Genomic DNA, 12,965 nt, shown 5'->3' with positions numbered 1-12,965 from the left:
GGCATGAAAAGAAAATGATGCATCTCGTGAGTGAAGCCTGTAATCCACTTCTTCCCTCACTACACCCCTCCTCACAGGCAGATGGCGGTGTTTGGAGGCTCACGGAGAGAGGAATCAGCATCACAAAGACATGATGTAACCGGCAGACACCGTACGAAAGAGGAGAGGATCATAAACATACACACATTCCCTCTCTCTCTCCTTCTGCATTCCTAACCTTGGACACACTGATACTCCTAAACAAGCATCCACTCGAGAACAAACACGGCACAGATGGAGAATACGACACATGCGGAGACAAAGAACGCTGCAGATGCAGAAACTTCAGCAAGAGAGAGAGAGAGAGAGAGAGAGAGAGAGAGAGAGGGGCAGGAGCTGCGACGCCCTCACCTGTAAAACTGTTGTTCATTTCCGTGGCCTGGTCGTCATCGTCGTCGTCAGCAGGCACTACTCGGGCGTTTTGCATGTCATTGTAGGACTTGGTGCGCTTTGGGGTGGACTGCTGGGAGCCTGCATCACTGAGAATCACTGTCCCAATGATGGGCTGCCTTGGTGGCTTGGGGGTCCCATAATAGTTACCTAGGCAACAAGAAGGACATTAGCATGCTTGAGAGAGAGACACAGAAGGAGGGAGAAGGGGAGAGCGAGACAGCGAGAGGGGAAGCTGGGGATAGAGAACAGGCAGAGTGAGGGACAGGGAGATAGCAGGCGAAGGATCTATGAAAACTCCTAATCTTCCTTCGCTGAGAGGAAGAGACATAAAGCTGGATCACAGTGTGACTACACATCACAGACATGAGCAGCTGGTGGGGAAGCAAAATGGTTCTAGTTCGTGTTTGAGGCCGCAGAGCTGTATTGTCTGGACTCTGAAAAGCATCCTGAGCAAAACCAACGGACCAGCCCACAGCACTCGGCTTGTTTTAGCAGCTTCTTCTCGCCGAAACTGTTGTTTATTTGTCAGTGGTGCAAACAGAGAATTTATCAAGTTTTGTTCTGGCATTGTAGCAATCCTGCATCAATATATTCCTTGTCAATATGAGACGGGAGAGAGAGGCCCTGGTGGTCTAGCGTTCCATGAAATGGCAATATTAAAGGACTGGTGGAAAATTGGGGAAATACTTGTACCTATTCTGCTATTTATGTACACAGTTTTTTCACTTTGGTCCAGGGGCAGTAATGTTCTCCTCTAGTTGTGTGGCAAATATTACATGAGAACATCAATACCAATCTTTTGTCCATCCATCCATTCATACCGCTTATCGTTTGAGGGTCATTGGGGGGTTGTGTGGCTGGAGCCAATCCCAGCTGATATTATGGCGAGACGTAGGGTAGACCCTGGACAGGCCATTCTTACATCTGCACACTAAATATGAAGCTACAGTTAGCAACCAGTTAGCGTAGCTGGAGCATCTTAATTAAAGAGCTTTAAGGGGTTCTGGTAAGCAGACGATTATTTACTAGACTTTATGCAAAGCTAAGCTAACCAGAAATAGCTTCATATTTATCCAACATTTTCCCCTAGAATGCCAAATGATTCATGAAGTTTGAATTCAATTAAATATGTTACTGCATGTCATCTTGCCTCATTCCCTGTCAACTCCCTTCTAGGGCGGCTGTGGCTCAGGTGGTAGATCAGGTCGCCCACTAACTAGTAGGTCGGCGGTTTGATCCCAGTCTCCCCCTTTCTGCATAAGTGTCCTTTGGCAAGATACTGAATCCCAAATTGCCCCTGATGACTGTGATAGTGTGAAGTGTGATAATGAACGTGGTGCACATAGATGCACTGTATGAATTTGTGTATGATTGGGTGAACGGCAGAATTGTGCTGTAAAACGCATTGAGTGATCTTTAAAAGCTTTCGAAAAAATACAGACCATTTACCATTTTATTATCAAGTAAAAAAGGCTACATTTCATAGCCAAACAAAATTGAGATGAAAATGACATATTAAGAAATTCCATATAATGAAAGATGTCTCTACATAATGATTTATCCATTAAATCCAGATATGTTTATGAGTCAATAACTCCGACTTCCTCCGGGTGTCTGGGCGGCAGCAGACTCCCGTGGACAGGTATTTGACATTGTCTGCGTGAACGAGAGAACCGTGCCAACACACAGCAGAACCGGTGCCAAGCAGATTAGTGTCGCAACATTCTCTGCCATGCACACACACAAATCAGACAGAGCCCCCGCATCACACACTGCCTCCCAAACAAACACACAATTCAAGAGCACACACGTGCACACGTTGACACACAGGTTTGTGTCAGTCTGAGACTTAGCACTGCACAACACTGTCCTTATCAGAGTGAGGGGGGCAAATGTGGAGTGACCTGCTGTCTCCTGGATGCATCTCCCCCATCATGTACAGTCTAATCGGAATCAACCGTGTGCACACTCCTGCATGTAGGGAGAAATAAAGGCTGATTGCCGCTACGCTTATTGTATCTGTGGTGAATCAGGACACCTGCGCTATCACGAGTCGCATGGAGCGTCAGTAATGATCCCCGTCATCCTCACCTTCATACGTTCCTATTTCCAGTAGTGTGCCACTCTCCTCAAGTTCTAGGAAGTCCTCCACAGACAGGAAGTTGTAATCCACCCCTGGGACCTCTCCTTCTCGAGGGGGACGGGTTGTACCTAAAGTAAGGAGAAAGAAAAAAATAATTCAAGTGGCTGCGGAAAACTGTTTAAAATTCATGTCGTGTGCTTACAGTTGACTAAAGGTAAAAATCCAATTTTTTTTCTCCCTCCTGGCTCGACAACACGCTCAATATTCCTCTTTCACAGCTTCCACGCTGAGATGCTGTCACCAGAGTTAAAATGCAGTCAACATCGCAGCGTTCATTCAGCTTTTTGAGATGATGAGCAGTCACGAGGAAGAGCTTCTAAAGCAGGAAATGAGAGAGTTATGAAATCAAGAGGCTGTGATTGTAATTCAGAGCGGTGATTGGAATTACAGTGGCTGGTGAGTGGCTGCGAATATCGTGTCAGGAAATTAAATTGGGGCTCACATCTTGAGCTGCCTCTCTCTCCGCCTCACGGGAAACCGCTGCCTGCTAAGTCAGAAGATAAAGGTCACCTTTACCGATGTACTGATACGCTTATCAATTCACCCGCTTCTTCACGGGGAGCGTGGAACTGTAAAATGCAACGTAACAAACGAAATACTACTACAGTCGTATTGCTTAAACTGGTATTGAATATTCAGGCTGCATTGTTCCTGTTACGACCGCAGTGCTTTACAGCTACACTCACTGCGTTCCTAGGTGTTGTTAGGTGTAACTGTAGCACAATAAAAGCTTTTCAGTCGGAGGCAATATAAACCAAGACCGACTCCTTCATGTTGTGAAACCAGAGAAGACACGAGACACTGAACCTCAATATAATTCACATACAGTACTTCTCAGATAATTGCACATTAGAGGTTTGAATCAACTCTTTGGTCTCTTTAAAAAATAAACCATCATCATTTCCCCCGCTGGTCTGAATGCCCTGAGCCTGATCCCTCTTTGGAGTTAATGATTAGCGGCCGTGCTGCATTTTACTTTGTAGTGAGAACACTTTGGAGGAGGAAGATGACCCCAGACAAAAGGAGACAGCAGCTATTGTGTCTCTGTCCTTACAAAGAGGAGACGAGATGACCGAGCAGATGGTGGATGGAAGTTGTAAAGCATCTGTGATCAGGACAGGAGCATCCACATGCATGCACACACCTACAAACCACTGTATGCCAAACACTTTCTGCTGGGAAGGAAAAGAAAAATGACGACGACCTCATAGAGAGGCTTTAAGCTGCCAGTCCCCTCTGTCAAAACTGATGGCTGCACAGCATCAGAAACTTCCTCCCCCCACATCTTCCTGACACTGGATTCAGGGATTAAAGAAAAAAATCTTCTAAAGGAGAGGGTGGGGGCATCATGGAGAGTTGATGACATACATATACTCACTACTGCATTACTCTAGAATGTTAAATGTACAATATGTAGTTTCTGCCTCTCTCAATCAAAACAAACTGAAACAAATGACCTAGTTCGATGACGTCGTTAAGCAGCATGTGATCATGGGAGAGCTTTGTGACAAAGCACTCAGCAAACAGCAATAAGTAATCGTGACCATTATGAACAGTGGAAGGGAAAAAAAACGTCCGACTGGCTAACTGGCTAGCAGTGTGTTTTTCTTTCGTCACACGTTGTTTTGCCCCAGAGGTTTTAGCAGAGACAGACAGAGCCAGAGCTAAAGTGGATATGACGCAATTATAACGCAACCAAAACGAAAAGTCCCATTACCCTGAATAAAAGTGTGGATTCCTCTGGGTTTGAACAATGTAGGAAACATTTTAGATAATGTGATATATACTTATAGATAATAAGTTTTAGATATTATATCACACGTGAAGCCAATTATAGAGTTGCAAGATGTTTCTGTGTAAGTTTTTTGTTTCTTCAGAAAGGTTGTTCCCAAGCGAATCCAGATACAAGAATACTACTACTACGTCTACTGCTAATAACAATAATTCAAATAATGAACTTAAAGTGTTTCCACCTATTTCCACCTTCTGCACCGACAATACAACGTTCTGTAGCCAGCTAGGCGACAGACACAATCTGACCTATTTGATCCACATGAATTAAATCACTTATAAAACTGTGATTTAATAACATAAACCTTGTAGGCTGCTGAATTCCCTAAAAACTAAAATTAAAGTGTAGTTTCCTTGTCAGAACGAAGCTGTGCTGATCTCTGAACTTTAACTCCAACCTAACAACCCACTTATTCCTCTCGTGGTGATTGTGATATACAACGTGACCAGAGTCAATACCACATACACTCGGGTCCATTTGTAACCATGGACACACAGACCATGTCTACAAATGCACATGCTGAACGAGAGCCTACCTGACCCGATTAAACTGAGTTAAAGTCAGTGTGACTCGGGACCCATGAAGGCTTCTGCTATGAACCCCTCCTGAGAGAACAAAGTCAGATAATGTTATTCCAACTGATCCTGATGGGAAAATTAATGTTTGGACGAATTTGAATGGCACTTTAACCAACAGTTGTCAAGTCTTTTAAATCAACCACATCCAAATTATGATCTAACTGCGAAGACTCTGGCTCCAAATGACTATAAAAGCACAAGATGGCGGCACCCGTACCAGGATATTAAGGCTTCATTTTTTTCTATGTGGTGGCAATTCATTGCAGAAATGCAGTTTTTCACTCTTCAAACACTTAAACATCATCCCCATGTTCTACTCCAAACATATGACATAGCTCATGTTGGATACAAGATTATTTCATGTTCAAGTGTTTACCTGAACATCTCCAATATGCAAGCTCACACTCCATCCCTCAGGGTGCAATCCAGACCACAAACACCTGATAAGGGAGTCAGTGCTGCAGTCAGTGCACTGCAACACTGACTCCCTTTATCGCTGCTCTTCCTGCCATTTTAGAAATGATACTCCAGATAAATTGATAAGCAAGAGGCAATTTAGTTGACAGCATGTAATGCTCAGACCGAGAGAAACAAACAAGTCGCTCACATGAAGCAAGGAACATTATAAAATCATCTAACTGACTGTGTACAGCAGTGACGCAGAACAAAAGCGCTGCTTTGTATTCACCTCAGTGGACCGAGATGAGATGAAAGTGAAGTTTGAGTCATAGGACTGGGTGGTCCCAGGATGGGAGATGTTACTGAGGCTCAGTGTGCTCTAATGACGATGTCTACTGAGCAGGGAATGGAGTTGTTATTCCAGGCTATTCCCCACAGTGAAGGGCAGTGATAGGATGACTAATTCTAGTGTGGCTGTATTACAGAGTAAAGACGACTGAACACGGCTTCATTAGCTCAAATCTTTCATCTTACGTTACATCGTCATCAAATGTTCAGTATATATTTCTATAAATACTTTGATCTTTTAACCCTTATGATTAATAATACTGCATCATTTTTTTTACAGGACAATCTGAGTTTCTGGTTTCTGGTTCTTTTCTACTCTTTGATTTCTTGCATAGTTTAAAGTCTATATTTGTGGACAAAAATTGTCGCACAATTGTAAAAATGAATATGACATCACATTGTGTCGATCATGTTGTTTCAGTTGTTTGAGCACTCAGGGCCACCAATCATCATCATCTAAAATGGCATCTGAGATTTTAGAAATAAATTGAGGCAGGTGAATGCTGAACAGATTGGATTTTGGGATGGTAGGTACTGATCACAAAACAAAGGTAAGAAAATCTTTATGTTTTTCAATAAGCAAGCGGACCACAAAATCCTCCTCATTTCTCGACTCCATTTTTTATCTCCTACCATGAATTTTTGGAAAGAAAACGATTATAAAAAAAGCTTCAGACTCAGTGTGCAAGGTTTCTGTGTGTGATGATTTTTATATGATGACAGATGCACGCAAAGAATATGGACTTGTCGTGCAAAGACCTCAAAGGCTGATTGAATATTTTCAGAGCAGGAGGACATTACTCTTGTTGCAAGCGAGCAGTTTGTCATCGCTCACCATATTATGACATGTTGATGAGGTCACAGAATTGGATTCCCACTCATTCAGTGCTAAGATGAGTTATTATAACACCAGCGGAATCTTACTGGAAAATGAATATTGATCCTAACGATGTCCACAATTACACCCAGAGATATTAAAGGAATAGCTTTAGACAGTTAGAGACTTAATTTCTCCAAGTGGGGAAATTGGTTTGCTGCATAATTACCTTCAACACAACATCATAGAGCCGCTATCACAGAGTCACCTATGGCATAAAACCTTGTACCCATAGTGTCACCAGTGGAAATCCTCACACACATGCCCACACCCACATCCCACAAGCCACACACCTTCCTCAGTTATTCTCTGCCTTAGTTACTGTCTTGTGGAACAAATGAAAATTGGGAAACGTTTCTGCTGAAGAGAGATGGATGTCGTCACCCAGATGGCAACAGTTTTAAACAAAAAGGGGTATGGGTGACATGACAGCACAAATTAATCCTGGTATACATACTATCATATTACCTACCCCTAGTCCACAGAAAATGTTTTATGTTATCGAATATAATTTTTTATCAGTATAGGTCCATTTGAGAATGATATACTCTTCACTGGTGCTAAAGTGTAATTTTCCAGACCAGTGTCTTTTTAGAAATGTCATTACAAATTAACCTAAGATCGCAGTTAAGTTTTAGGAGTAAATTCTTGTTGAATACCCAGCAGCCTGACTCACAGCAGAGACTGACACTGACACTGAATACTCTTAGTGTACGACAGTAGCTGCGAGGCCAGGCTCACTACCACTGTGGTTCGTCTCTATTTTCTCAGTCCAGAGACACAATGACTGGGTGATACTCTGCACTGACCCCGGATCTGATGAACTAACTTCCACTGACAATCGTCAATGGGCTCATTCTTTCACTGTGAGAAACCAGCCTGTGCATGTATGAATGGGAAAAAATGTAACACAAGCAAATTCGGAAATGTCTTTGAATACCACCAAAACAAAGAGCCCACAAGACAGTATAAATATGTGTTAATCTCTCTTTCAATGCAAACGCAGAAAGCCAAACAACATTGCGGTCCCTGACATATGTCTGATTCTTTATACTAGGATCAATGCATGACTCACTGGGAAAAAAGCCCTTTCTCGCAATATAAAAGTTTCAGATCCAGATCCTCGCCAAAATTTGGTATGTTCCTTCTTGGCCCATGTCCTTCTACCAAGTTTCGTGGAAATCTGTTCAGTAGGTTTTGTGTAATCCTGCTAAAACCAAACAAACAAATAAACCAACAAACAGGGACGGAAACATATCCTGCTTGGTGGAGTTAAAAAATCCTGCCACTACTAAAAAAAAATGAACATCAAATAGTATTTTGGAGCTGTTGAACAGGATTACATTCCTAACCTCTCCTTGAAGTAATACCATTCTCTCCTGTGCCCTTATTTCCATTTGTGGTTACACACAGAAGACACACTTACTCACATCTAGTAACGTAAAGTGTCCTGTCCATAAAACAAACACAGCAAATAAACAGACACACAGCGTGATGGGATTTTATCATGGCTCATTACAGATAAGGAAAGATGGAGCTCCTTCTATTCCACACATTTAGTAAAACATGATGAAAAGAGTTTTACAGTCTCACATAATATTTACTCCTCTGTTTATCATGACATTTACTGATACTAACATCAACTAATCATCCTTGTTCTTATGTTATTACATAACAGCAGTGAATAACCGACTGATTGATTTGCTTCCTTGCAGAGTTACACAGGAAGAACAATTCCACTCTCAAGTGTGTCCACTAAATATGAAGCTATACAGGCAGGAGACGGTTAGCAGTCAGCTTAGCTTAGCATAAAGACTTGAAACAAGGGAAAACAGCTAGCCTGGCTGTGTCAGAAGCTAACAGAGGTCACCCAGCAGCACTGCTAAAGCTCACTGATTAAAATGGTGAAGTTAATTTTGTATGTTTTACGTAAAAACTCCTTATACTCTTATCCTCTACTTATTTAAAAGTTGTTATTTGTATTCTATTGTTTTTTTTAAACAATTTTATTCTCTTGTCTACCTCATTCTGACTTTGCTGCCGCTGTAACAACAGAATTCCCCCGGTGTGTGGATCAATAAAGTTATCTTATCTTATCTTGTCTCTGATTTTAATCTTATCTTCCCCCCACATACATTCCTGTAAAACCACTACTGGTCATTTTTACACTTCACAAGATATGATGGGTTGATTAGTGAGCTGCTGGTATATGGATTTTGTTATCCATGCAAGCAGGTTCCCTTGTTAGAATAGCTTAGCTTAGCATAAATTAACTCTAAGCTAAGGTTGGCGTCATATTTAGCACACAGACACGAGGTTGGTATTGACCTCCTCTATAGAAGGTCAGAAGGTTCTGTCTTCACAATAAGAGTTTATATTCTGCAAAATGCTCATGGACATATTAAGCAGACGATTTTTGTGAACGGCTCTGTGCTGATTTTTATGAGGATCCAAAGCTTAGTAGTGATGTGCAGGTCAGAGTTTTTTTTTTTGCCTAGCTTAACGCATTATAAATGATAGGCTGGGTGCAGAGAGAAAGTGCGATAGGTTACTTTATAACGAGGTAATGCAGATTATTGGCAGAGAGAGGCCTCGCTCAGATCCGTCTCAGGTGATTTGATCAAGTGGAAGTTTCTCTAAGTGAGAACACACGACCGCCTCCTCAGCTGATGTGCTCTGGCCCGCAACTATTTCCTAAGCAACCCAAAATATTTTGACATTTCTCTGTGTTTCTCATGCTCTGATTTATTTATTTCATTGCAGAGCAGCACACAGCCGCTTTATTAGCTTAGTTCCTCGGGGCTCCTCTCTCTCTATCTCACACACACACACACACACTGACACACACATTAAAGGGATAGTTCACCCAAAAATGAAAATTCACTCATTATCTTCTCACCACAATGCCTATGGAAGGGTGGGTGAAGTGTTTGAATCCACAAAACACTTTTGGTGTTTTAGGGGTAAACAGCATTGCAGCCAAATCCAATACAATTGAAGTAAATGGCGACCGATTCTTCAAACATAATAAAACACGTCAGTTCTGCTGCAGAACCACATCTGTTTCTGAGGCAATGTGATGTTGTCAACAAGAGCAAATTTAGAAACTAGTAACTAGTAGTAGTAGTAACTAGTAACTAATACTTCAAACACAAGTAAGCATATTCCATCAAACACTCCATATGCATCTAAATAATGAATAAAAATAACAATTTGTGATCTGTGAGTTGCTGTTTACTGCATGAAAAGCTCAGTCCAAGTCATTATATCCCTGCAGCCACATGAAGGGAGGACTATGAGAGACGTCGTGTTTAATACTTCTAAAGACTCACAGCCTTGATCATAGAAAATCATCACAATAAAAGAATTCAATTAAATCAACCAATACAAGTGCTGGAACGATTCTGAAACTGAAACCAAAACTGTACAACAAACGTCCACAATATCCTAACATGATAAAGGAAGACAGAACAACAGCAGTGTTGTCTCAAATCAAACATGGCCATTGTACAACGGAAATGATTGTTTACCGCTAAAATATAAATTATAAAAAATATGTGTGTGCCCCTGTGACAGGAAACATGGAAATCACGCCACCATTAGTAAAAACCACATGTTTTCCTTCCTCTGCCGCCAGTTTCACAAACTTGAACAAACACACATTGTAGACATGACAGTGCTTCTGTGATTTAGAGGAAGATTTTTGCAGAACATAAACTTTAAATAAACAGATCCGCTGAGAGTCATTTGATGCTGTGTGTTTTGTAACCTGTATCAGTTCTCAACACACTATCCTGCTCAAGTTCTTTTGAAAACGTCATCAGTGATAAAATCATCATGCTGTTGTCAAACATATATTCAGCTCGACTTTCACAGTAAACTGTAGGTTTGGTAAGATGCTGATACCATGACGAAGCAGACATTTTTCTACTGTCAGAGATTTTGCTCTTCTTTCCATCTTTCTGGTGACGGTAATGTTGTAAATCAGTCAACTGGAATGCATCAATATTCGGCACCATATGGCTTTAAGGCAAAGAGAAGAAGACTAGTAGTAGTAGGAGAAACCACTTTTCGCCCACGGTTCCCTTTTTTTACCCTTTAACTTTTATTGTGCGATGAATAAATAAAACTCTAACTGTCCGCCCAGCATAAGTTTGTAAGCAGCTTGTGTTCCTCCCACCATTTCTTGGTGTCTCAGTTTTCCTGCTTTGCTCGATCTATGTCTCAGCATTAATTCCTCCTCTGCTTTCATCTTCATTTCACACCACAGGGAAGTTTAATTTCTCATTTCTCTCTTCTTGCTCTTGAAAAATATACCATAGGATAAAGTGGGCAGGCACAGCAGTATTGATGAATGGTACTAAAGTGACCACCACAGCACGAATGTTTCCCTGCGACTTTGGCGAGTTCGGAAACCAAACACACGACATCGAATCATGATCAGTTATTCTCTTTAACAACAAAGTCCATCGGCAGCTCCAGTCTGCAGCCACAGGGAGGAGAGGGGAGGATGTACAGAGCTGCTGTGACAGGGGGCATCTTTACCAAATGGTGGAAAACAGCACAGAGGAGAAAGATGGAGGGAGTGAAAGAGGACAAGGGCGTTAAAAAACACACACACACAACAACAAAAACAATCACTTAATGGGCACGTGAAATCCCTGACACAACAACCGGCTCGCACTTTTGCCATCTGAAAAACAACGGTCACACTACGAGGACACACACACACACACACACACACACACACACACCTCTACCTTTTGGTGCAGCACACTCTCTGTGCTGATTCTCACATCTCCACTTTCATCATGTCTAGGCATCGTGTTATCGAGTGAGGAGCATCTCACTCTCTTTCTCACAGAGATGAAGTTGGATGTGTGCTCGGATGCACGTGTGTGTGAGGCAGGTATTGATTGAAGGATCATCGCTAAAAGGATAAAGGAGTCTGGGCAGGCCTGTCCTCGTCCCCGCCACATCATCAACATTGTCTCTGTGGTCCCGTTCAGACCTGGCATGAATATCTTTGGTGATCCAATCAGAGCACAGGTGTGAACGCACACAGGACGCTTTTGACCACACTCCCACCACATTGGGAGGAGGCCTGGGACACATGTTGCCTCATTGGTTTAGCCGTGTGAACACAAAAAGGTCCTGGGCCACATTGAAGGACGACCCTCTCAGCTGACGTCCTCCGACCCTCTACAGTGACACGATGAACCAAACACTTTACACTGTATTTTTCACTATTTCAAAATCTAATGTCGTTGGTTTGGTCAGACACTTCTTTCCCCGTCGTCAATCATTTTTTCTCTCTTTCTTTCAATCACTCACACACACAGACAATGGACTCGTCTGTCAATGTCGGACTGGCTGTTAGAGACCGGCTCAAAACAACAACGCATTTGGTCTTTTGCTGAATTACTAGAGAAAATTATCCGATTTGAGAATATTTTATAGAATTCACAATGACCAGTGACGAAATCAAAGAAATAATTCAGATATTGATTCATAGTAAGATAAATAAAGGTTGCAGCATTAAAAATGCAAAAGCAAATTCAATGTCCCTCCTGTGGAGCGATAAGGGCCAAATATTAGAGTTGATTTACATTGCATTGCTCTGTTCTGTGTGTGTGTTTTGTTCATAAATGAAGTGGTAAACAGAGCTACAGTATTTTGTGTGTAAAACGTAAGAGTAGAGTTGTTCTCCTCACTGTACTCTGCCCTCGATTAAGCTACATTCTTTATATGGCTTGAAATTTACAGTAAACAAACACACGGTTGCTTCTACGAGCATCAACACTGACACACACTCACAATCCGAGTGGCAGATCAAGGAGAGAGCGAGAGTGTAAACACACACATACATAGCATGTGGACTATAAATAGCAGGTTGTGGAAGCCAGTTTCTGTCCTCGCTGGCTGTTCATAAAAGGCTCCAGAGCAGGGGACATGTGTCCCTGAAGTGGCCTGTTTGAGAGCATGCTATGACCCACATCCTTCCTCCTCATACTGGGCCACTCACTCACTGCTACTGAACACGCATCATAAACTGCAGGAGCATCCCACCTCTCCTAAGTCATTAATTACAGACCTTGGTGTTTCAGAGGAGGAGCGTTATCACCTTGCTGTTAGTGCGCTGTGTACAGTGCATGAATCATGCTTGTCTTGATATGAACTGTGACAATCTTTCTGATATTTATCTTCTGTGACAATCTTTCCCATATTTTTTCTAGCATCTCTGCATGATTGCACTATTTGTACTATTTGTCATCTGTACGTTGAGAGCAATGGAAAAACCAGAGTCAAAATCCTTGTATGTGTACGCATACATGGCCATTAAAGCTGATTCTGAATCTGCAGTGTGGAAAAGCTTTCAGAAAGAGGATGTAAGAG

At 42.0% G+C, this 12,965-nt stretch overlaps 1 protein-coding gene across 15 annotated transcripts in view; it reads right to left on the bottom strand.

Annotated features, from left to right (window-relative positions):
• LOC117764102 (membrane-associated guanylate kinase, WW and PDZ domain-containing protein 1-like) overlaps positions 1 to 12,965 on the bottom strand; it is a 93,495-nt gene that overhangs the window by 36,999 nt on the left and 43,531 nt on the right. For all 15 annotated transcript variants that reach the window (XM_034589603.1, XM_034589605.1, XM_034589590.1 and 12 more), the window contains 2 exons: positions 2,524 to 2,643; positions 391 to 579 (listed from right to left, as the gene is read on the bottom strand). In XM_034589603.1, the coding sequence (XP_034445494.1) occupies positions 391 to 579; positions 2,524 to 2,643 (309 nt within the window). The remainder of the gene's footprint in view (positions 1 to 390; positions 580 to 2,523; positions 2,644 to 12,965) is intronic.

Source organism: Hippoglossus hippoglossus, chromosome 7 (genome assembly GCF_009819705.1).
Source record: "Hippoglossus hippoglossus isolate fHipHip1 chromosome 7, fHipHip1.pri, whole genome shotgun sequence".
In the NCBI taxonomy this organism is placed as follows: domain Eukaryota; kingdom Metazoa; phylum Chordata; class Actinopteri; order Pleuronectiformes; family Pleuronectidae; genus Hippoglossus; species Hippoglossus hippoglossus.
Note: the sequence above shows the minus strand (reverse complement) of the source record. Positions and strands in the feature narration are given on the sequence as shown.